Source organism: Taurulus bubalis (genome assembly GCF_910589615.1).
Source record: "Taurulus bubalis genome assembly, chromosome: 10".
Taxonomy (NCBI): domain Eukaryota; kingdom Metazoa; phylum Chordata; class Actinopteri; order Perciformes; family Cottidae; genus Taurulus; species Taurulus bubalis.
This window is the reverse complement of record NC_136598.1, coordinates 24,399,197-24,424,563: the sequence shown is the minus strand read 5'-3', so window position 1 is coordinate 24,424,563 and position 25,367 is coordinate 24,399,197. Positions and strand designations below refer to the sequence as shown.

The 25,367-nt window shown below is 45.4% G+C and overlaps 2 protein-coding genes across 2 annotated transcripts in view; one reads left to right on the top strand and one right to left on the bottom strand.

Annotated features, from left to right (window-relative positions):
* Positions 1–4,035, top strand: part of LOC306742350 (SPRY domain-containing SOCS box protein 4-like) — a 35,678-nt gene extending 31,643 nt beyond the window's left edge. The window contains exon 4 of the mRNA XM_079224719.1: positions 2,801–4,035. Coding sequence (XP_079080845.1) covers positions 2,801–2,928 — 128 coding nt within the window. The 3' untranslated portion in view covers positions 2,929–4,035. The remainder of the gene's footprint in view (positions 1–2,800) is intronic.
* Positions 4,036–13,223: 9,188 nt separating this feature from the next.
* The window catches only part of LOC306742420 (calsyntenin-2-like), a gene marked incomplete at both ends in the record, with an annotated part of 222,001 nt that continues 209,857 nt past the window's right edge, over positions 13,224–25,367 (bottom strand). The window contains 5 exons of the mRNA XM_079224800.1: positions 13,224–13,439; positions 13,562–13,746; positions 18,322–18,445; positions 20,550–20,695; positions 20,789–20,959. Coding sequence (XP_079080926.1) covers positions 13,224–13,439; positions 13,562–13,746; positions 18,322–18,445; positions 20,550–20,695; positions 20,789–20,959 — 842 coding nt within the window. The remainder of the gene's footprint in view (positions 13,440–13,561; positions 13,747–18,321; positions 18,446–20,549; positions 20,696–20,788; positions 20,960–25,367) is intronic.

Below are 25,367 nucleotides of genomic sequence, written 5' to 3'. Positions count from 1 at the left end.
TGTTGATGATGATACAGGAAGAGGAAACGAGGGTTATACGTTTCTGGAAGAAACAAAGTAACTATGCTCACTTCTACAAAAGTCCGCCAAATGGAAGCAACACACTTCATAATCGACATGCGTTCAGGAACATGAATCTCCTGCTGGATCGAGTAACGTTCCTCATGACAGAACCTGAAGCATCCTGTACTCGTGACATTTGGTTCATCCTCTTAAATTGTCTTCCAGGTTCTGGAATCTAGAGACGCATGCAACTGTGACTACACACACACACACACACTCTCTCCCATTACGGTGACATCACGCCGGCGTGGTGTGAGGAGCCGGTTTCTATGGAAACTACCTATATGCGGGTGCTTGTGCTTGGGTTAAGGCTGATTGATGGGTGCCGTTAGCGCTGACGGGGAAATGAAGCCGTCTCTTCTCCACGTGCTCCAACAGTGTGATCTCTCTTTATCTGAGGGCTCAGACGGATGACTGGAGTCCTGATTGTGCGACCGGTTGTGTACCACGTCCCGGTTCCTTATCTCGTGGCGCTTGAAGCGTGGACCCCGGGGTAATAAGATGTCGGAGAGGATGTAATTGTGCTGCCGAGGACTTCTTCTCCTGGCGGCGGCGGAGGATTATCAGCCGCTCGGGCCTCATCGCGCCCGTCGAGTTCATTCAAACCCAGTTTTCTTTTTTGGCACTTTTTGTGTGGCGACAAATGCATTCACACTCGTTGTCCCCAAAGGTGCTCTCGCAGAAGGTTTTTCATTAGGCGAATAAATGAGGACGGACGTACTCGTATTTCTTTACAGCCCCGTCAGCGGATTTTCATTATTTCCCCCCACGCCGCCGTCTCAAAAGGTCACTTTTTCTCCTGTGAAAGTTCACTCTCGGTGGCAGGTAACGAGAGTTCCTCCTCGTTGATTCTAACGGAAGACATTAAGTGGAGATTTCAGGGACGAGCCGATTATTTGATTCTCCTCTAATCCTCACTTGGGACTCGGGTGACTAATACACAACGCCAAAAGGCCAGACACTGTCCTCTCACTCACATCTGAACTATTCACACCATCAAACGTGTTTTTCTCCTCCAGTTGCATCACTTTGGGAGGATTGGCTACTGGGATCCCGCCACTGTGATATATTTGTAGTTTCCCCTTCGCAAAAAAAGGCTTTTATTTTGAAAGGTGAACGCTGGAATGCTCTTTTTGTCGTGGTGGAAAGGAGGATGAAAAGGATGTCGCTCGATTGCGTCCGTTCCGCACGACGTGATTGGTCGATGCCTTCATTTGCGGCACGCAAAATAAATCTACCTCGATATATAAGAGTTTACTCGTGAGGGAAAAACAACAGTAGGAAACGGATATATAATTATGTGCGAATGAATCGCCCCTTTAGACCTTGAGACGGATTCAAAGTCTCTTTTGTGGCGCTGTCGTCTATTGATGAAGCGGTTTCAGGGTCTTTTTGTCAAACTATGGCCGTCAATAAAGTGTGTGTGTGTGTGTCTGAGTATCTCTATGAAAACCAGTCATATAACAGCAGGTACGGGCTACTTCGTGGAAACCCTTCAATCTGTAGCCCGCGTCGGTGTGTGTGTGTGTGCGCGCAAGTTATGTTTGTGTGTGTGCATGCTGGAAATGCCCCTGCTCGTGTCCTTCACACACACACACACAGTGTGTGTGGACTCTGAACAGCAGGATTTCAGCCCCACCAGATGGTGCGTCCAGGTGGAGAAGCTTGACATCCGTAAAAAGGGACAGCGGTTAAGAGTCTGTTCTGTCTCGACATACAAACATCACTTGCCTCCACTGTGTGTGTGTGTGTGTGTGTGTGTGTGTGTGTGCCATGTTCTGCTGGCACACACATCGACAATAGTGCAGACGTGTCTTTTAGTATAAATATTTTGCTTCTTCTCTCCCCTATAATGCAACAACCTTGGGTGTAGCGGTCCATTAAATTAAACGGTGTGTTCGCTGCCAGTTTCCAAGAACGTAGACTCCTGTTGTGCCATTTATTTATGTTCTACGTTGAGTAAATATTGTATATTAATGTGTACACTAGTGACCAACAAGCTCCTCTTTGGCCGTCATAGCACAGCTTTGCCACTAGATGGCGCTGTAACATGATGCCGATTTAACGTGTCGGTTGCAGAGGAGATTTCGTGTCTTTTCATGTATTTCTACCACCTATTCCGTGTATTTGTATGAGGTCGATCAATCCTCCGGCGTGGACATGGGCTGTATCCTCTTCTCAGTTGCTTCTGAGAGTTTTTGCTAAACTAAAATACCGGTTTTCTTCCCCTGCAAACTAGTCAGAATCACGACAATTCGTCAATAAAACATTTCTCCCTTCAACAAAAAAAAAACAACCCTCGTATCGCCACAAGGAGAATCCGACCAGATCTTATGATCAATAGTCTTTAGTGCTGCTGACTGCATGGATGAATACATGAAGATCTAACAAAACACACTTTAATGCAGCGTGTATACTTTATAAAGTCCAGGCGGCATAATTCTCGATCTAATAATGAATTTTATTTGCTGCCAGATCGTTAAAACATGGTTATATTTTGAATCCGTCACTGTTTTTTTTCTCCTAAATGTCAGAATGTCTGAATAAGGAACATTAAAGACACGTATATGTGTGTGAATGTGCAACAACAAAAAAGCACAACTTGGATATGAAAATCGGTTTAAAGTGTAAAAAAAACAACTAAATGCAATTATTTTAAGGCTCTGTCTCGCCGTTCACACCCTAAACATGGTCTCTCTCTCTCTCTCTTGCCCCTCCCCCTTTCTCTCCCCCACAGCGGAGCCCCTCCCCCTCATGGACCTGTGCAGACGAGTAGCTCGACTGGCTCTGGGCAGAGAGCGCATCCATCACATCGACGCTCTGCCGCTGCCGCAGACACTGAAGAACTACCTCCAGTACCAGTGACCCCCGTGTGCACACACACAAGATACACACACCAACACACACCAACACACAGATGGGACGAAGCTGAGCTCCATTTGTTCTGATGGTAACCAGCCTCCCAACTGAACTCCATCATAACCATCAGACATCTGTGATGACGATGACCACGAGCAGCCGGGTTTCCTTTACGACGGTTGGGGGTGTGTTCCAATTTGAATGTTTTCATCTTCTAGTTATGCGCCTTATTATTATAAATTTTTTTTAGGAGTCTTTCTACTGGACGGACGGAGGAGAGGGAGCTGATGAATGAAATAAAGGGAGGATATTGTCATGGAGTCGCTGTAGTTTTTCCACACGCACGCCGTGGAAACCTCCTCACGGGAGGAAAACAACGTGTTGGTATTTATATTTATATTCCCAACAACACAGCAGGCTCTGTGGAGAGGCAACAACCCATCCAAGCCCCAGGAGAGAGAGACTACACCGGTCTATTTTTGCTCGCGTGTGTGTGCGCACACACATGGATTACATACAGTATACTGTGTGTTTGCGTGTACAGGAAACAAAGCCCCGACTGTCTTTATAAGATGACAACTCTCTGACGAGCTCCAGTCTTGTTTGAACCTTCTGAATCCCCCTCCTCTCTCTCTCCCTCCCCCTCTTCATCACTCGCTCCAGTCTGACTCTAAGCCTCCACCATGTTTGGTGAACTCAGACCGCGGGCTGTGTGTGTGTGTGTGTGTGTGTGTGTGTGCGTGCGCCGGCTCTCCGGCTCCTGTAACGCTGATAGAGATTGATCTGAAGGTTGAAGCTGTGTGTGTTTGACTGCTAATGTGCCTGCGCTGAGACGCACACACACACACTGACATACGCACACAAATAAGCACATGTCACAAAGAACCTCACACACACACACACACACAATGTTTTTAATGCTGCTTTTCCATCTTTTTATTCCATGTTTTACCCCATGTGTTTTTTTTAAATGCCTGATTCTGGTCTTATGATGAGAATTCTTTTTGTTTCTTCATTCCATGGATCATGAGATTTGTCTGCGGGACGGGTCTGTCTCGTAGGTAGAGGTAGGAACGTGTGCTGCCATGAGAATCTTTTCAATGTGAACATGAATAAACTGGGCTGAACTCGCGCCGCCTCGCTGTCCGTCTCTCTGGGCGTCGACTTGACGGTATTTAAGAACATAACGCGGAGACTAAAACACGTCTGCAGTATTGATTTAGTTCTTGGATATAAAATAGTTTGCACGCAGAACAAAGCCATGAGTGTTGTGCATCCTGTTGATTAACATCATAACCTCATAACCCGCCTTCCTTCTGCTGACTGGAACTGATGGTTTTATAATAATGATGACAAAGACGCGTCTACTGAGAGATGGACGTTAATCAGGATGACCGGCTGAACTCCGTTAATGAAGGAAGACGGGAACCACGAGGAGAAGAAGCTGAAGATGCAGTCGGCCATTGATCTGTCCGGCCTGTAGAGCTGCTCAATAACGCAGATATCAGCTCTTTTTACAGGGTTATTGAACAAGCTGGACGTTAAAGCTGATGCTTGATCTGGATCCACATCCAGCTGGCTCTAGCCTCAGTTCATCTCTCTCTCCTCTCTGATGGCTTTCTCTCTCTCTCTCTCTCTCTCTCTCTCTCCCTCCTCTCTCTCTCCCCCCCCCCCCTCTCTGATGGCTTTCTCTCTCTCTCTTTACACACGACTCTGCTCGGGATATTTTAAAAATCCCTGTTTAGTTTTTGACTGGATGTAGCCGACGTGATTCAGCCTCAGAGGAGAGAGAACTGTCCTCTGCAGCCTCCTCCATCCCTTCCTCTCCTCCTACATCCCTTTTCCTCTCCTCCATCCACCATCGCTTTCCTCTCCTCCCATCTCTGTCCTCTCCATCTCTTTCCCCTCCTTACCTCTCCTCCATTTCTTTCCCCTCTCCTCCATCTCTTTCCCCTCTCCATCTCTTTCCTCCATCTCTTCCCCCCTCTCCTCCATCTCTCTCCTCCATCTCTTCCCCTCCTCTCTCCTCCATCTCTTTCCCCTCCTCTCTCCTCCATCTCTTTCCCCTCCTCTCTCCTCCATCTCTTTCCCCTCCTCTCTCCTCCATCTCTCTCCTCCATCTCTTTCCCCTCCTCTCTCCTCCATCTCTCTCCTCCATCTCTTTCCCCTCCTCTCTCCTCCATCTCTTTCCCCTCCTCTCTCCTCCATCTCTTTCCCCTCCTCTCTCCTCCATCTCTTTCCCCTCCTCTCTCCTCCATCTCTTTCCCCTCTCCTCCATCTCTTTCCCCTCTCCTCCATCTCTTTCCCCTCTCCTCCATCTCTTTCCCCTCTCTCCTCCATCTCTTTCCCCTCCTCTCTCCCCCATCTCTTTCCCCTCTCTCCTCCATCTCTTTCCCCTCCTCTTTCCTCCATCTCTTTCCCCTCCTCTCTCCTCCATCTCTTTCCCCTCCTCTCTCCTCCATCTCTTTCCCCTCCTCTCTCCTCCATCTCTTTCCCCTCCTCTCTCCTCTTCCATCGATTTCCTCTCCTCCTCTTCCATCCCTTTCCTCTCCCCTTCTCATCTCTTCCCCTCCTCCATCCCGTTCTCCTCTTCCTCCATGCATGTTCTATACATATGCATGTATGGAGAGCGGAGGAAGAGATGGATGGTTGGAGGCCGGCTGTCAGCTTCAGGTGTGTGTGTGTGTGTGTGTGTGTGTGTGTGTGTGTGTGTGTGTGTGTGTGTGTGTGTGTGTGTGTGTGTGTGTGTGTGTGTGTGTGTGTGTGTGTCTAAGTCTAAGTCTAAGTCTAACCCGGCTCTGCTTGGTGAGTCCTGGAAAAGCTCACGTTTCATATTTCCTCTTTTAGGTTTCTCTCCTCTCAGATCACGAGCAGCGATATCTTTTAAAACTCAAAGTAAAGGATCGTCTTCAGGAAACTGCAGAGTCCCAGATGAGGAGACGAGGCCCCAGGGCGTTCATGTGACATCAAAGGCATTCAGACCGCTTTTATTATACGTTTAAAGACTTTTAGATATTTTGCGTGTGAAGACATTTTGAAAAAGTCAATGAAGTATGAGACGATATTTAAATGTAATATTTTTATTTTATTTTCTATGATATTGGTATAGCAAAGACTATACTTCACATGTACAGCCTGTGTTGTAACCGTTTAATGTTCTTGACTTTAATCTTTACTAAAAAGAGCTCTGCTGTTCAGGTCGAGCATCTTTTTTAGGACTATATTAAATGTCTGCTTGTGTTCCCATCGCCGGCACATTGACCCCAACGACCTGCAGCTAGGAAGTAGGACCAGAATGAATGAAGTCACAGGAAGGCCTTGAGGTCCCAGAGATGAACCGATTTAGAATGTGGTCAAGGTCACTGTGACCTCCACAACATATGTGTTTGGTCGTAGCTGAAGAATTCACTTGCACACTAAAAGAAACAAACTCGAGAAGGAACTTCAACACACTTTAAATGCTCGAAGGAGTGAAGGAAGGAAGGAGTGAGTGAAGGAGTGAGTGAAGGAGTGAGTGAAGGAGTGAGTGAAGGAGTGAGTGAAGGAGTGAGTGAGTGAGTGAGTGAAGGAAGGAAGGAGTGAGTGAAGGAAGGGGTGAAGGAAGGAAGGAATGTCTCAGACTGTAAATGGAGAGTTGATGGAAGTGAAGGAAGATGAAGTGTGAAGTGAAGAAAGAAGATATTTTCAGCTGCAGCTCTTCAACATCTGACTGGAGACGTATAACAATGGCACACTTTTATTTTTAGAGCGGAATATATGTGAGAAAGCTGCAGAGGTGTGTGTGTGTGTGTGTGTATGTATGTATATATATATAGAGATCATGTATGTAAAGATCTATGCACGAGTCTCACTCTCAGGAGGAAACTGAGGCCCAATAATACTATTGGTATATACTAGTATATTTCCTCTGCTGGACAAAAAGAAAAGAGTCAGCTTTATTTTTTATTTATTGATCTATTTTCTTTTGGCAACAACAACAAAACACAGAAGTGAAACCCTCTGGGCAGAAGTCCCATCCGGAGCTCGTTATCCCGCCAGAGGCTCCAGTCGGACCTCCTGCCTGCTCAACCTTTACAAATGTCTCCTCTGCCCGTTAGGGAAGAAGATAAACGCCTGGACCGCATCTAGAATTAGTGATAACAGATACACACACACACACACACACACACACACACACACACACACACACACACACACCCGAGCTGATCACAGCCGCAGGCAGCACGTCTGTGTGTCAAGATCCGACTACCATAGTCAGAGATTGTGTTTTTTTTGTGCACGTGCGTGTTTTATCTAAACCTCTTGGCTGAGAGGGTGACCTCATACACACACACACACACACACACACACACACACACACACACACACGTAGCCAATGACGAGGCAGGATTCGGCGGTTCGTGATCTACGACACTATTTATTGTGGATTTATTTACGCGTAAATAACAATATGTCTCTTATTTGTTATTGCTTTAAAATAAAAGGAAAGACTGGTGAATAGACAAGTCACATTTTGATAAAAAAAAAAAAATAATAATTTGTTACCCTATCTACATATGAAATGAGTCCACATGGCCTTGACTCCAGATTGACCAGCTGAGGATGGACTCAGTTTTGTCTCCGTCACTGCTGCCACCCTGTGGCCGCCTGCCGTTACTACAACATGGCTCCTTTTAAACAGAGAGAGAATCAAACCTCTTGATATTAAAGGGGTATGCAGGTGATTTATTATTGCCCTTTAATATAGTGGGATTCACAAGACACATTATTTGTATCATCAATTAAACATCAACTTACTTTCATGATTAATTAATGCAGTTTGACTTAATAAACTAAACATTTAATTGATTGACACTTTTCTTTTTGTTTAACTAATTTTCTGTAAATTGAGTAATTTATTAGCTTAATAATCATTTCTACGACACAGGGAGAGTCTCAGACATGCTGCTGCCCAAATAAAACTGAGCGACCTCTGGAGCCTACATTTCCCATGATGCAACTGATGTTAACTTTTTTCCTCGACCCTCCCAACCTGGTACCCGTCCACGTCTTTCAAACTCCACAGATTGCTTTATATCATAAACGTTGTTAGTTTTCCAGGCCAGGCCTAGATAAATACCCCTGATGACATCATCGATGACGTCATCAGGGCCATTGGCCTTAAAGTGTCTGGTGAGTGCAAACATTCAGCTATTACCTGCTTCCAACGGCTGCATTTCAAGGAACAAAGTGGATTGTGTGTGTGTGTGTGTGTGTGTGTGTGTGTGTGTGTGTGTGTGTGTGTGTGTGTGTGTGTGTGTGTGTCTCTAGTTGTTCGTGAACCGGACGTGTAATCCCGCGTCGGTACGAGTGTTTGTTTAGGAGGTAATTACGGAGAGGATTAAGCTCGCTGGAGGCCGTGAACGTACAGGAGATACTCACTTTTGTCCTTTTGTTGTTGTCAACCTGCAAGCTGTCCGTCAAACCAGGTTCATCTTTTTAACCATCAAACCATAAGCCCCGCCTCCACCTCCACCACTTCCTGTGAACGAGCAGCCATCATGTGACAGTTTGCACGTGCACAAGAGACGTCTTCACGAGTGAGACTGTGATGTTTGGGAGGTTCATACGAAGCTGTTGGGTCTTTACTTGCACAAGAATTCCCAGAATTCTTTGTTGTATTTTTTTATTCATGTTTCGGGGTTTCTGGGTGAAGTAGGGAGCCCCTCTGAGAATTGTGGGTAGGCAGAGCGGCTAACTTGGTAATTGCTAGTTTATTTATGTAGTTCCTTTAAAAAATGTAGTTCCTTCTTCTCCACAGCCATAGCAGCCGAGGCTCATGGGTAATGTAGTGCTGAGGCCTGAGCCTCGTTAAACACATTAGAACATTAAACCTAACGTGTGTTTCTACGTGAAGCAACATGAAGTTAAAGCAACATTAGACATGGAAGTACATAACGGGGTAACACACGGCCATTACTACTCTCCACATCCCATAATACCCACAGCAACTGTAACCATGCATGAGCAGAGAATCCACCCTGAAGCCTTTCTTCACTCCCGTGGAGTGGAAGATATATGAAAACACACAAAGAATTCTACTAGAACACAACATTATATTATTTAAAAAATGTAAAAACATTTAAAAAAGTAAAATAATAATTGAGAAAGGAGGTGAATGAGTGGATGAGTGGATGAGTGGATGAGTGGATGTTCATGCTGCTGTTTCTGTTTCTGAAGCATCAAAGTTTTGTTCTCGACGGGGAACCTGAAGTCTATTTTTGGTTTATGATCCAAAACGTGAAGGTGAAGAGTCGGTGCCCGAGGAAATAGAACAGAAAAAAAAGTTTTGTGAATGCTCTGAATCTTTCATGTTGAGTTTCTGTTTGCCGGCGGTCTGTGGGAGCAGTCGGCCTCTCGGGGGTTTCATAATAATCATGCTAATTCATAATTAGCTCAGGGCTCATGAATTGGACCGTTACTACGGCTGTCGGGACGATTAGTGTGAGAAGCAAAGGACTCTGGGAGCTGCTCGTGCTGAAGGACGCTGTGCAGTGCGCTGACCGGCCACTAGATGGAGACATTTCACTGATCGTGACGTAACCATAACCCTTTCTTTCAACTTTCTTTTCAAGATATAACATTATGACTTTTTCATGATGTTTTTCAACATATGATATTTTTTTACCTTTTCTACATTTTATGGCGTTTTCAACATTTTTCTTTAACTTTTGTTTTGTTTTACATCTATGACTTTTAATGACTTTTTTTTTTTACATACTGTACTTTTACTTTTTCCCCGACATCCAATATTAGGACTTTTTCAAGATACTATATTTTTACCTTTTCAACACATCAACATTTAATGTCTTTTACTTTTTTCTAACAGTTTCCGACATACTTTGCGTTGACCTTTTTCTTTGTTTTACATCTACTATTATTACTTTTTCTTTGTTTTACATCTAATATTATGACTTTTTCTTTGTTTTACATCTAATATTATGACTTTTTCTTTGTTTTACATCTAATATTATGACTTTTTTCTTTGTTTTACATCTAATATTATGACTTTTTCTTTGTTTTACATCTAATATTATGACTTTTTTCTTTGTTTTACATCTAATATTATGACTTTTTCTTTGTTTTACATCTAATATTATGACTTTTTTCTTTGTTTTACATCTAATATTATGACTTTTTCTTTGTTTTACATCTAATATTATGACTTTTTTCTTTGTTTTACATCTAATATTATGACTTTTTCTTTGTTTTACATCTAATATTATGACTTTTTTCTTTGTTTTAAATCTAATATTATGACTTTTTCTTTGTTTCACATCTAATATTATTACGTTTTCTTTGTTTCACATCTAATATTATGACTTTTTTCTTTGTTTTACATCTAATATTAGGACTTTTTCCTTGTTTTACATCTAATAGTATGACTTTTTCTTTGTTTCACATCTAATATTATGACTTTTTCCTTGTTTTACATCGAATATTAGGACGTTTTCTTTGTTTTCTTTGTTTCACATCTAATATTAGGACTTTTTTTTGACATACTTTACTTTGGCTTTTTCCGACATACTATATTAGGACTTTTTTTTAATGAATTCCAGAGGATGGACTTCTGTATCCTGTATATTCTGAGCTTGCAGAGAGGAGGCACTGAGGAGAAGCGCTGCTCCTTCTGGCTGCAGGAGAAGAAACAAAAGAGGAAACTTCAAGCCACAACCTCCACACTAAGCGGTCCTCTTTCCAGACACCTGTGGCCTTCACTGCAGAGTGAAGCCACGATGCAAGAAACTCTGACAACCTCAAAACACAGCAGAAGCACACACACACACACACACACACACACACACACGCACACGCACACACAAATACAAGAGCCTCAGCAATAGATTCCAAAACAAGTTTTTATTGGCCAATTTACAGAAAGTGCTGCAGTGACCATTCCAAAGAAAAACAGACCAAAGAGTCCAGAGAAGAAAAAAAAACCTAAATAATAAAAAAAAGTAACTTTTACACATTTTACAAGGTTTCCATGTTAATTTCCTCGTCGTCGTCCTCTTCTAAAACACACGGCAGGACAACAGTAGGGCTCGGGCTGATGCAAAATCCACCACAGGTTTGGGGAGAGGCGGGAGGTGACGAGGTCACGAGAACAGGTGTCACATCGATGAGGGAAGTCCTAAACAACATGAGAGATCTTTACATGAACACAGAGCTACAGAACACACAGGAAGCTCCGCCCACACGTCTCCACGCCGACCGTCCTTTGTGGGTTCATCGCTCTCAGGCGCTACAGACGGACTCGGGACGAGAGAGAGAAAGAGGACGACTTCCACCATTCTTTTTCTTCTTCTGGTGTATGTTAAATGTGATGCTGTCAGCGGCTTTCACCTCTTTATCTTAGGTTTTGTAGTTCTAAAATAAATAAAAAGGGTCTTTCATTAATGCTGCATTTCATTCAACAGTCAGGAGTACATTTTTATTTTCAGCGTTTAGAAATAGTATTTTGCAACATGGGACTAATTTTGTGCCAGAGATATTTGGCAGCTGCTTAAAGTATAGACTATTATCCTGAAAATTACAAAATAAAAGTGTATTTTAGGAGATTATGGACATGGAAGTGAAGCTCTGCAGCATTTAAAGAGCGTTGGAGTTTCATCTCCGTCTTGATGGAAAGATATTCAGATCTTTAGCTGCTAAATGTTGCACTTCCTGTCTGTCCGTTGTTTATATGATGTGTTCAGGAACTTAAAATGTTAAAGATGTTTTCAGATGTTTAAGAGGCGAGTTATGAAAACCAAAACGAGGTGAAAGAGGTGGTGATAAACTCATTTTACATAACATAAAAATATAAGCGGAGCTTTAACGTCCATTTATTATAGATATACTGTGTGTGTATATATATATATATATACTATATATTAGTTCTTAATTCATTAAACAATCAAAATAAATATAGGCTGAATACATACATTTACATATTTGAGCCTTACTTTTAAAACTGTAATATAATCTCTTGTATTTTTGATGTTCCAACTGTAAAATCCTCCACTTGGCTCATATCCTCTATTCTATTATATTACATATTAAAGGATCTTTATTAAAAATAAACTAACATTTATGCAATTTATTTTGATGTCAAAAAAAAAGGACTAATCCCACCGTTTGAATAAAAAAAACCATCATTAGTATCGGCCTCAAAAATCCGGCTCTTATTTTGGTAATTGCATCTGTTGACCCTTCCTGTTTCCTTTGAACCTACATGCAGCATTGATGACTGACATTAATAGTGTAGCTCCGCCCATGACACTCACATTTAATTTGGGCGAGGCCGTCGTCTCTTTAACCGACCCGACCTTCACGAAGGTCACGTGACGCGAGAAACACACACATCTACCGAGGGGCGAGTTCAGGGGAGACTCCTGCAGGCGTGAGGGCGTCAGGGTGTGTGTGCACACACACACAGGATGAGGAGGTGAGCTGTACACAGGTGGAGGGTGGAGACAGTGGTGTTGGGGAGTGGAGGGAGGTCACCTACTATACTCACTATTTACAAGAAAGGAGCGTATAAAAATGTACAAGGAGACTCCTCTGTTTTCCCCCAAAACCCCCCGGACCTCCTCGGCTAGTTCACCAAGACTACACACACTTTTTTTTTCTTCTTCCGATCACCATTGAAAATATGCTATTTTCTGAAAAAATCCCCTGGTAGGCGAGAATAAAGACGGATAAATAACATGGAGTATACAAACCAAAAAAATAGTCGTTTTTCTTTACTTTTTCGCAACTGTTTTTGCATTTTTCACGGGACATCAGGAGCCTCGCGGCGGGACGCGTGACACACGTGGAACCGACGGGACGGTGCAGGGTTTAGTCGACGAAAACGAGAGTCGGGGAACTTTTATTTCACGAAGGGTTGCAGTGGTGGAGGAGCCCGTAACGGGAGAGGGATGCTTTCAGGAGAGAAGAAACGGCTCTTAAGTTTGGCGCGCTGTCCCTTTAAGACGTGTGTGTCATGTTTATCTTTATTTATTTTTGATCAGCTGGAAAAAAAAACAGGAGCTTTTTTTTCTGACAAGGTTAAATCATTGCATTGTGTTTCAGTCGTCGTCCAGTAGGGGGCGACATTACCTCATTTCTTTTAGAGCATCGACATCACAAAGTCTTTTAGTTTTCAACCGTCTGATTTGAGGTTTCAGTGTGGACGTGTGTGGCAGACTGTGTGCGAGTGTGTGTGTCTGTGTGTGTGTGTGTGTGTGTGTGTGTGTGTGTGTGTGTGTGTGTGTGTGTGTGTGTGTGTGCGCGCTTCAATAAGATATCGTTGTTTTGTCCCAGTTCTGTCCCGCCTTGCTCGGGCGTTGCATCCTGGGTAGCTGGACGTCTGCCTCGTCCTCACTGTCGTCTGACTCAGCGCTGGTGATGTCATCCTCCTCCTCGTCGTCGTCTTCCTCCTCCTCATCGTCCTCCTCCTCCTCCTCTTCCTCGCTGGCCTCCTCCTCTGCGGCCTGCGGCCCCACCAGGTTCTACGCAGAGAGTTTCAGAAAAAATCATCCTGATAATTTATCATTTTCTCCGTTGTTGTCGTACATTTTCCAGCCACTAAAACGTGTTACAGCCCATAATAGTCCCCGTATCCCCCGCCTACCTCCATGGGGTTGACCGTGATGGTCAGAGCGGAGTCGTCCCAGGTGGCGTCCTCCTCCTTGGCGCCCTCGGCCAGCTTGACCTCCTGCTGGTGGGTGAGGTGGATGCGGTAGATGCCGAGCACCACGACCGCCACCAGGGCGGCGATGCACATCACGATCACCACGGTGGCGGCGCTCGGCATGGCTGAGGACGAGAGGAGAGGAGAGAGGAGAGAGGAGAGGAGAGAAGGGAGAGGGGGTGAGAGGAGAGAGGAGAGGAGAGAGGAGAGGAGAGGAGAGAAAGGAGAGAGGAGAGGAGAGGAGAGAGGAAAGGAGAGAAGAGAGGAGAGAGGAGAGAAGGGAGAGGGGGTGAGAGGAGAGAGCGGAGGAGAGGAGAGAGGAGAGGAGAGAAAGGAGAGAGGAGAGGAAAGGAGAGGAGAGAAGAGAGGAGAGAAGGGAGAGGGGGTGAGAGGAGAGGAAAGGAGAGGAGAGAAGAGAGGAGAGAAGGGAGAGGGGGTGAGAGGAGAGAGGGGAGGAGAGGAGAGGAGAGGAGAGAAGAGGAGAGAGGAGAGGAAAGGAGAGGAGAGAGGAGAGGAAAGGAGAAGAGAGAGGAGAGGAAAGGAGAGGAGAGAGGAGAGGAAAGGAGAGGAGAGAGGAGAGAGGAGAGGAAAGGAGAGGAGAGGAGAGAGGAGAGGAGAGGAAAGGAGAGGAGAGAGGAGAGAGGAGAGGAGAGAGGAGAGGAAAGGAGAGGAGAGAGGAGAGGAGAGGAGAGAAGAGGAGAGAGGAGAGGAAAGGAGAGTAGAGAGGAGAGGAGAGGAGAGAAAGGAGAGAGGAGAGGAGAGGAGAGGAGAGAGGAGAGAGGAGAGGGGAGGAGAGGAGAGTGGAGAGAGGAGAGGAGAGGAGAGGAGAGAGGAGAGGAGAGAGGAGAGAGGAGAGGAGAGAGGAGAGGAGAGAGGAGAGGAGATGAGAGAGGAGAGAGGAGAGGAAAGGAGAGAGGAGAGAAGAGAGGAGAGAGAAGAGAAGGGAGAGGGGGTGAGAGGAGAAAGGAGAGAGGAGAGGAGAGGAGAAAGGAGAGAGGAGAGAGGGAAGGAGAGGAGAGGAGAGAGAAGAGAAGAGAGGAGAGAGAAAAGAAGGGAGAGGGGGTGAGAGGAGAAAGGAGAGGAGAGAGGGAAGGAGAGGAGAGGAGAGAGGAGAGAGGAGAGGGGAGAGAGGAGAGAGGAGAGAGGACAGAGGAGAGAGGAGGTGAGACAAGGAATGGAGCGGCAACGCAGTTGTGCAGACGTTGCCTCAATGAGTCTTGAAAATATTTACTTTATAAATACTTTATTCTTGAAAAAAGGCCTGAAGTCGTCGGCCCTAAAATCATACTTTCAAACCCTTAAAGGGACACTCCAGGTATTTAGCGCAGGAGGCAGATTGAGTAAAGTAAACCAGACGGAGCGAGCTGATTGGTTCACCGTTCCTCTTCCTCTGCTGATTGTCTTCTTTCCTCTCGTGTTTTAGCTCTTTTTAAAACCTGAGACGATGATCTTTAATTATTGTGTCAGCCTATTGACTTCCTCACACTGTAATGTCCTTTCTTTTTGGTTTCCTCCCCCTGAACGGATCAATACCTCCCCCGGTTCAGCGTTGCCGGCGGCAACGTCACCGCGCCGGACTGTCCGTCACTCTGGTGCAGACGGAGATATCTCAACAGCTATTGGTTCAGGCCGGGTTGTTCAGGCCGCTTCGAGACGGATCGTAATAACTTCCTCTCGGACTTTTCATGTCCTCGGGTCTAAACTTTGACCCGGGGGGTCGTCCACTGATCGGCGGCTCGATCCCCAGGCGCCTCCTGTCCACATGTCGAGTTGTCCTTGGGCAAGGTCGTGACAGGGAAAGTGAAGGAAATACTATATTAAACACACACACACACGTGTGGAATCTGTGTGTGTGTGTGTGTGTGTGTGTGTGTGTGTGTGTGTGTGTGTGTGTGTGTGTATCCGGCACTGTATTCTATCCTCACACAACATGAGACTAATAGCATACAATCTAACATCACATTACAATAACAATACACAGCTAATTAAGATTTTCTTTTTTTGGAGTGGCAAAACCAAGAGCCATTCAGCTCATTGATCAAGAGAAAAGCTGCGCATTTCCCATCATGCACTGGGTCCAGCAGTCGGCGGGGAGCAACAGCGACGCCCGGCTCCATAAAACGCGTCCGCCTTGACCTCTCAAGGTCGTCATCGCCTCCTCATGGAGGACATGAAGGACATCAGTGTGATCTTAGGGCTGAATACATTGTGTTGAAGCTTTTGGGGTTTTAAAGACAACACAATTATTGGGACTTTCCTCTCATAACCAGGTCTTTGTTTCACAGTAGTGTGCGTGTGCGTGAGTGTGTGTGTGTGTGTGTGTGTGTAAAAAGACCCTTCAGATTCCATTTACCGTTAAAAACATCACTTTTATCAACTCTTTGGTTCATGACCCAAAGCCTCAGCCTCTACTGTGAACATGGGAATCAACAAAATCTTTTTATTTTACACACTTTTAACCAATTAAGTCATCAGCTAACGAAACGCGCAAGAAGAAAAAGGAGCTCCTGATCCTCGCTCTGCAATGTAATTTAACAAAACAAAGCCTTATTTGCTGTAAACCGGCTCCGTTTATCTCAGAAAGCACAACCACTCTCCTCGTGTTTAAGCGTTTAGTTGAATCTGCGCCCAAGGCTAAAGACAAAAAAGAGCTAAACAAGCAGAAGGGAATTTAACGGATATCTGTGAGTAAGATTCAAATGTAGAAAAGCAAACTTTAAGCACATTTAATTAAGAGACGCATCGCGAGGCCGTTCAGCTGCACGACATACATTCAGGGAGTCTCTTCAACTAAAATGTTTCTCTCGTCTGCTCTGATCTCCAGCCGACTGAAAGAACACGACTTCTGTGTAGCTACCCTCCCTCCACTAGTCCCTGCTGGTGTGTGTGTGTGTGTGTGTGTGTGTGTGTGTTTAACGAGAGTGAGACTCACAGAGGACTCTTCAGATGATCATTTGATTCAGTAGTTCCCTAGATTTTCGCACTAAATACACGGCCTTTGATCTTCCTCTCAGCGAAGCTCCATGCAGCTCTTGAAACTTGGAGTGTTTGCACACACACACACACACACACACACACACACACACATTTTCCTTTTTTTTGACTTTGTACTCTACACACAGCTCGATATCATCTAAAACACTCACATGCGCGACTGAAACTACAAGTTCTTCTTCCTTATTTTTAGTTTATTTAACACATACATTTATTTTCCAACCACCGATCACCCACTCTGCTCCTCTGACCTCCTTTCCACACACACACACACACACACACACACTCCCAACTCCCTTGGCTGTTAACAGCGTTGGCCACTGAACTCTCCAGGACTCTAAGTAGACTCCATTAGAGTCCGATGAATAATTAAACCTGGTGTGGTGGATGAAGACCAATGTCTCTCCTCCTCTGCATGTTCTCTTCCCTTCAGATCACTCGCATGCGCAGAGGGAGGGCCATGCGCTCGCCGCATTTCGTTTGAAAAGGGAGGCCCCTGCGCCGCATGCCGCTCTCCATCTCCGAGGGCGGAACGATCAACAAACTGCAGAGCGAAACCGAATGTTTACCCCGGGATGGAAAGCGTGCATAAAAACACGTTTTACAGCTGTGGCTCAGCGAGAAGCTCCTGGGTCTGATTCCCAGCATCAGCCCGTCTCTGCCTGTCAGCGGTTTTTGTCAAGTCATCGCCTACATTTTGTCGTATTTTATGTTCCCCCAGAAGTGTGTTAACGCAGGCGGCGGCGGCGGCGGCTCTTAAAGCGAACCACCGCCAGGTAACATCTCCCTCCATCACTGAGTCACGGCCACAGCGGCGTCCCGTCTTCTTTTTTTAACGTCGACAAAGGCACCAAAAGTCTTCTGCGCTGAACTTTGTTTTGCAGTTGTGCGACACACACTAACACACACTGTTTCTTACATTACACACACTAACACACACTGTTTCTTACATTACACACACTAACACACACTGTTTCTTACATTACACACACTAACACACACTGTTTCTTACATTACACACACTAACACACACTGTTTCTTACATTACACACACGCTCCAGATTGAAATCTCTTGCAATCATTGGGGAAAACACACTTCTATTCAAGATGATGAACACACCTTGAATTGGCAACACCGACACACACTCCTGCACAATAAAACACACATGCTGTCACAAATAGACCTGAGGTGTGTGTGTGTGTGTGTGTGTGTGAGAGAGAGAGAGAGAGAGAATCCAATAACATCCACCACCTCTTTCAATGCTATATTTTTGTAATTATTTTTCTTTCTGTAATCCTACTTTTTTTTAAATTTTTTGAATTTTTTTATTGTTGTAAAATCTAAAATAAATTCAGCTATATATATATTGTTTTTTTTGTCTATTGAATTTTGATAGAGGTACCGTAACCCTCTTTCACAGAAGAGTAAATCACAAAGTACCAAAGGCAGCGGTGTTTTGTATAAAGAACATCATTGAGTCATTTTCTCGCCATAATGTAATTTTAAGAAAAGGATCGTGGTTGCAGAGTTTCATTTGGACATTTATATGCTTTATATGTAGAGAAAAAAACTGTAAAACACAATGCTTTGATTAAAGTTCTGAAGTTTTTTTGAATTTAAATATCATATATGTAGTATGGAAACTTGCTAAGAGGCTGCTTTTGTTCAAAATGGCCGCCTTACCGCAGAAAGAGTGCTTCCTCACCTGAGCTGTGGTTCGGGTACAGGTCTTGGATCATGGACGGATGGTGGATCACCTGCATGTACTGGGGCGGGGCCACCATGTGATTGACATGCTCCCTCGCTTCCGAACTGTGAAGCGCGCTCACCTGGTCGGGAAAAAAGTCGGGAAAGCAGAAGTCGTGTTTTTTTTTCCGAAGGATAAAAGTCGTCTCAGTTGACATTTTTACATTCCCGTCCAAGAAGAAAATGTGATAGTAATGCAATGAATGTATGCCTTGTGTGTGTGTGTGTGTGTGTGTGTGTGTGTGTGTGTGTGTGTGTGTGTGTGTGTGTGTGTGTGTGTGTGTGTGTGTGTGTGCAGGGTCAGCTCGATACAGGAAATGAAATGTAAACTAGATTCATCGACAGCCTCCGAGGTTCAAACTGCGTCTTGTGAAACAGGGAATATATGAATAAGTCAAGCCGCGTTCAGAACAAACAGCTGATTGTGGAACATCATCATGCGAGAGCATCGCGTAACAGGTGAGGCGTGTGCGTGAATATTTCTGCCAGATTCACTTCAAGGTCTCTGAAGGAAGCGTTCAGTGTTTCTTCCTTTTGATGTGTTGAATCAGGCAACGGCTGCTGCTTTAAGAAAACATTACGATTTTTTATTTTATTTTTTTATCCTATTTTTTGGTACACATTAGAATATTTCACATTCCGGTTGCTATTTTTTTTTGCCACACTACTGCTAAAAAATAATAATACAAAACAATATATATATATATTAGATGCCTCCTGCGGTTCATTTTTAAATTTGCTCTCAAAGTGAAAATGTTGCCAGACACCTGCACTGACTCAGCTCAGTTCCTCTGCCAGTTCAAACAATTTGGTCCATTTGGTCTCCAGTGACAACGTGTTTTTACTATTTCTGAATTATTTTTTTTGGCAGTTGTTTTCCACATTTCCCCCAAATATGTGCAACGTCGCCTGTAATTTCAGAGCTGCTCGTCGGGCCTCGGGACATTCTCCTCCCAGCCTCTCCTCCTCCTCTTGAGGCTTGAAACATCTCAATGTTAAATAAATAAAGTGGGATCTGCCGTCTTTATTTCCACCCGTGTTGTTAATAAGCCGAGTACACTGAAAGCACTCGGGACATTCATCCAAATCATGCCGGTCCAGGTCCGAAAATATTAAAGAGGCACATAACATGCTCGCTTTCAGGTTCTTGTGTTCTGGGTTTTTAAGCTAGAACATGTTTACATGCTTTAATGTTAAAAAAACAAACATATTTTGTCCTCCCATATGGTCTCTCTGAATATAAACCTGTGTTAACCTTCAGTTTGAAACGCTGCTGTCTCTTTAAACGTACCTGCCAACAGCAACAAAAACCCAGTCTGCTCTGATTGGCTTTGCACGAAAAAAAACATGGCGCACCTTTACAGAGGAAGCTCGCTAGGCACCGACTGGGTTGTGTTGTTTCTCGTTTGTGGGTCGGCAGCTACTCCAGATACCCAGAGTCATTTGCAGACAATTTTTCACACTGTTTGTGTTCATAAAATGTTATGATCTTCAACTTCAAAACCCTAAATATATTTAAAACACTGTAAAAGTCGGGTTACAAGCCGCTACTACCTTCGGTGGTTGTCCCCGCTGTAGCAAGCTAGTGCTTGCTACACTAGCAGCAGTGGTAGCTGGCTACAGCGGGGAACTAGCAGCAGTGCTAGCTGACTACAGCGTGGAACTAGCAGCAGTGGTAGCTGGCTACAGCGGGGAACTAGCAGCAGTGCTAGCTGGCTACAGCGGGGAACTAGCAGCAGTGCTAGCTGGCTACAGCGTGGAACTAGCAGCAGCGCTAGCTGGCTACAGTGGGGCACTAGCAGCAGTGCTAGCTGGCTACAGTGGGGAACTAGCAGCAGCGCTAGCTGGCTACAGCGGGGCACTAGCAGCAGCACTAGCTGGCTACAGTGGGGCACTAGCAGCAGTGCTAGCTGGCTACAGCGTGGAACTAGCAGCAGCGCTAGCTGGCTACAGTGGGGAACTAGCAGCAGCGCTAGCTGGCTACAGCGGGGCACTAGCAGCAGCGCTAGCTGGCTACAGTGGGGCACTAGCAGCAGCGCTAGCTGGCTACAGCGGGGAACTAGCGGGGACACCCACCGAACGTAGTAGCGGCTTGTAACCCGACTTTCACGGTATATATGATAAAGAACGGCATCAAAGCCTCACACGTGGGATGTTTGTGAAGCAGAAGCTGTGGTGCACACTGACCTCCAGGTTGAACTCGTTGCTGGTGTAGCGTCCGTTGAGCTCCGAGCAGGTGAGGCGGAACCTTCTCTCCGTTATCGGTCCGGGCCGCCATCTGTAGTAGCGCACCTGTCGGATCACCTGTTCGTAGTTGGACATGGAGTCCACACCTGTGGGGAGAAGGGGTTCGAAAACAACTCGTTGTGACGCGGTCGTGAGTATTGTTACGTCATCACTCTGAGCAGCCGGTGATGCGTACATACCATATATGGACATGCCGGAGGTGGAGTTAGTGGCGTCCAGGTGCTTCCCCAGCAGAGCGCTGCGCTGCAGCTGGAGGGACTCCTGCTCCGGCCTTAGCTCCTCCCCCAACACCAGGACGTCACAGTAGTCCAGGTTATGGATGATCTCCTCCAGGACCCCAGATCGACGTGCTGCACACACACACACACACACACACACACACACTACGATGCTCACTTCATGTTGCTACTCCAGACTTATCAAACACGACGTACTGCTTGCGATCATACTTAGATTTGAGGTCATTTCTTATTTGTTCTTATGTATTCTTAATGCGCTGCAGTTTTTCTTCAAAGCCCGTTTCTTTTTTTGTGTGGTTACTTAAGTTCTCGTCTCATTAAGTGAACCAGACTGAAGCCGTATCCACACAGGACCTGTATCACCTGGGGACCTCTTGTAAAGTGTGATAATTGCAGAGGGTTGTCTGTGATCTTAATCCCGTGCAAATCTACCGTGCCTGTAATTTGTTGCAAATTACCTTCAATCTTTCTAATCACAAGAGGTCCATTTTTTTAAATTCTCATTTCATGTAACCTTTATTTAGCCAAGATAATCCCATTGAGGCTTGGAATCTCATTTACAAGGGGCTCCTGGACGGGATACCCCTCTGGTATTAGAGGTCGCCTGTGATCTCAATCCCGAACTCTTCATCTCTAAATTACACGACGTCCCCGTGGTAATGCTAGTCCCTCGCGTATAGGGCTTTACCAACAAAACAGCACACGCCATTAAATAAAAACAACATAGATACATTACAAACTCACATAAAAGAGGCGGCAGACTTAAAATAAACCCGCAAATTGCATCGACTGGAAAGAATTCCCACGCCGGCCGTGACAAAACATTTCTTGGGGAAAACCAGAAGCCGTGACTTAACCGGCGCCGGACACCACTCACACTCACACCTGCACCTTCACCCAGACTCCAATTATTCATGGCGTCTCTGCACACGGACAGAGCTGTGAGCTGTGAGCTGCCGCGGTAACAAGTCCCCTCAGACAGCCTCCATCACGGCGGCGCCGGGCGGCTGCTGGAGCTCCGCCGACAGTTTGCTAAGCACTCGCCTCCACCTCTCGCCGCTGCACGCTCCCAGGGGAGGGAACCGGCTATGCCCATTTAACAGCTTCCCAACGGAGAAAGACCAATGTGGGGTGTATGCGTCTGGACGATTCTTCAGGATTATGGTTGTGTACGAAGGCATTTGTGTAGTAGGAGTAGTAGTAGGGAAGTAGGGAGTTGACCATCGAATGCATGAAATATGACAACACGGGCGACCTCTAAAAGTAGGATGGAAGGGTATATGGTTGGTGGAGGTGAGGCGGCGCAGCAGACAGGCAGCTAGCAAGCTACTGATCTTAGTCGGTACCCACCTGTCACTCAAGGAATGACAGGGAACACTTTTGGTTGACTGGCTGGCATGTGTTGCATCTACAATGCAACATTTCTGCTTTCGAACACGGTGTAGTATTTGCTTTTTTTGTCTGCTGGATGTACAGTCAAGCTAGAACGATCTGGTAGAATATGGGTCCAACAATTGTTGAGCATTTAGGATGAGTTCAGAGGGAGAATTGATGACCTTGACTTTGAGTAAAAGGCTTCGGAGTGAGCCTTGAAAAGATAGCGTATTATGAGATGGATGGAGGAGCGCGGCGGTGCTGAGCAGGCTCAATAAAAAGACGGATGTCGGGGAGAGACGAAGCACCGGCGAGGGGGCTGATTAACCGGGTCCAAAAGAAACGCACTGCCTGCCCTGAAAAAGAAATATGTGATTTATTTGGAATCCTTTAACCCTCGGAGAGAACACAAAATCTGCTCATTATGGAACCTCATCGTACCTCCCTCCCTCTCCCTCTCTCTCTCTCCTCATCGCTCTTTTCTCTTTCTTTCCATTTCTGTGTCTTTCTCTGGTTTCCGGCTAATCTCTTCCCCCCAGCCGTGGTCTCTATTTCACCAGGAGAAAGAGCTCCACCGACTCCTGAAAGCAATGCCACTTTCTGCTCCGCGATGGCGGGGCTAAAACCTCCCTCCTCGCTCTGCTTATCTGCCTCCTTAATTGGCTGCGAGCCACGGCGGCGGTGGCGAAGGCGGCGGTGGTCAGATCGTTGGACGAGGCTTGAGCCCCCCCCCCTCCCTTTAAATGTCACACTCATTTGGCCCCGGTCAAGGCGGTGCGACCCTGAGCCGAGAATCAGTCTCGTGGAAGGTGCAAGTCTCACTCAGCATGAAGGGGAGTCGGGTGGGGTGGTGGTGGAGGAGGAGGCAGATAGGAGAGTGGAGGGACTGTGCAGCAGGAAATTGACTCAACATATTGGCTGCATGGAACAGAAGGATCCTGCTCACACTGTAGATTACTGCTGGCAAGAAGGGGCACATGTCCTCAACACATATAGATGGATGTGTACATTCACTCAAGTACTGGTTTTCTCCCATCAGATGCTACTTCCCCACTCTACTCCAGTACATTTTCAAAGGAAATAATGTGCTTCACTTCAGTTCTGAAGGCTGTAGAGTCACTTATTTGGATGTATGTACAAAACATGTGGGTAGTTAATGGAAAAAAAGAAATGATTCATTGTTACAGATGTAACTGCCCAGCTGAGTACAAAATAGACTGACTAAATAACTAATAACAAAGTACTGCTTACTTCTTCATGCATCCGTTAATATAATCGTTCATAATCTGAGCAAAATCTCACAAGTGTAGCCTTATATTATAACCAAAATGATTCAAATAGCCCTAGTGGTTGCAGAGATATAGCCCTTTTTAGTTTGGGTATGCAATTTTCGATTTTTTTAAAGGTTAAAGTGCATTTTGGCCAACTTTTGCACTCCTTATCCAGGCTACCTTGTGTAAATGCCAAACATGGAAAAAAACAGATGCGATATCGGAACTGGATACCGAAGTCTAAGATGGCGGCCGCTGAGTTGAGAGAAAACTACTCACACAAGAGGTTGTGTCTGTTTTTCAGAAAGCCTTTCATAACGGTGGTCTATAGGGACATGTCTTTGGGTGCTTTGTAGTCGGCCATTGGGGAAGATTGATTTCGGGGCGGCGAGCTACCGCTACCTTGGCCGCTACACAAAAGCACGATTGATCCGTTGGGTCGCGTGTAGCTAGCGGAGAGCTATCATCGGTGAGAGGTGTGCAACTAAGATCTCGGTCGGCGGAGCCTTTGTTTACAGTTATTAACAGGCAAAGGAAAGCGGTTCAGGTCTCATTCATTGAGAAATGTGTGGGTGGAGGCCAACAGCACAGCTCCATATTGTATTTACGAAGCAACGCTCAGTTTTGGAGCGATCCAATCAAGTCTGAAGGACCTTTTGTAACAGCCCACGCATTCTCTTTGAAATATCCACATATGCGTCACATTACATCACTTCTTCTGTGACTTTAAGTACATTATTTCACATGAAGAAAAGTGAAGATCAGATTACGTCCATGCTCGTGAACTGCACAGACTCACTAGTGACGGCTTTAGTTAGGGTTTGAGAACCTTTTCTTCTGGCAGCGTGAGGCCAAAAGCACAACTTTCCTTCCCCTAAGTTTGCGGCGTGCCGACGTAAATCTGATGAAAGAAACACTTCCTGCTGCTGACTCGCAGTCTCACGAGGAGGCGCGGTGTTCGGGTTTTTCTCTGAAGGTTTGTTTGGAAAGACAGAGACAGGTGGCCCTGCGTGGCTGTGGTTCGTCATGAATGAGTGAAAATATTATCAATATGAAATCACGCTGAAATATTTAACCGAGACAGATTTCCTGTCTTCCTGCAGGGAGGAACCTATCTTCGACTTTGTGAGGTGCACTCAGACAGACTTTTAGGCAACCTTTTGGAGTTTGCTATCGTCAGTGGGAATGCTCCCTGCAAAAGTACACATGCAACCTCGTAATCCCTCACTGGCTTCCCACCTTCTGCTTTTTAGGTTCAAAGGGTTGCACATTTACTGTTATTCTCAACAGCACATGGACAACATTTTTAGAACATGTTGATATCGATTCTCTTGCTTCAACCCTAGAACACTAACGTCAGGTGATTTTTACCCGTGCGATTGTGGTTACATAATTTTCATTATGTTGCTTTTGTCTGAGTTGTGTGGGTCCTTGTGTAGCTTCATGCTGCTCACTGACGTTAGTGAAGGGGGGCGTGTCTTATTGAAGGTAGGCGTGTCTTATTGAAGGTAGACGTGTCTTATTGAAGGTGGGTGTGTCTCATTGAAGGCAGGTGTGTCTTATTGAAAGTGCGAGTGTCTTTTTGAAGGTAGGCGTGTCTTATTGAAGGTAGGTGTGTCTTATTGAAGCTGAGCGTGTCTTATTGAAGGTGGGTGTGTCTTATTGAAAGTGCGAGTGTCTTTTTGAAGGTAGGCGTGTCTTATTGAAGGTAGGTGTGTCTTATTGAAGCTGAGCGTGTCTTATTGAAGGTGGGTGTGTCTTATTGAAGGCAAGTGTGTCTTATTGAAGGTGGGTGTGTCTTATTGAAGGTGGGTGTGTCTTATTGAAGGCAGGTGTGTCTTATTGAAGGTGGGTGTGTCTTATTGAAGGTGAGC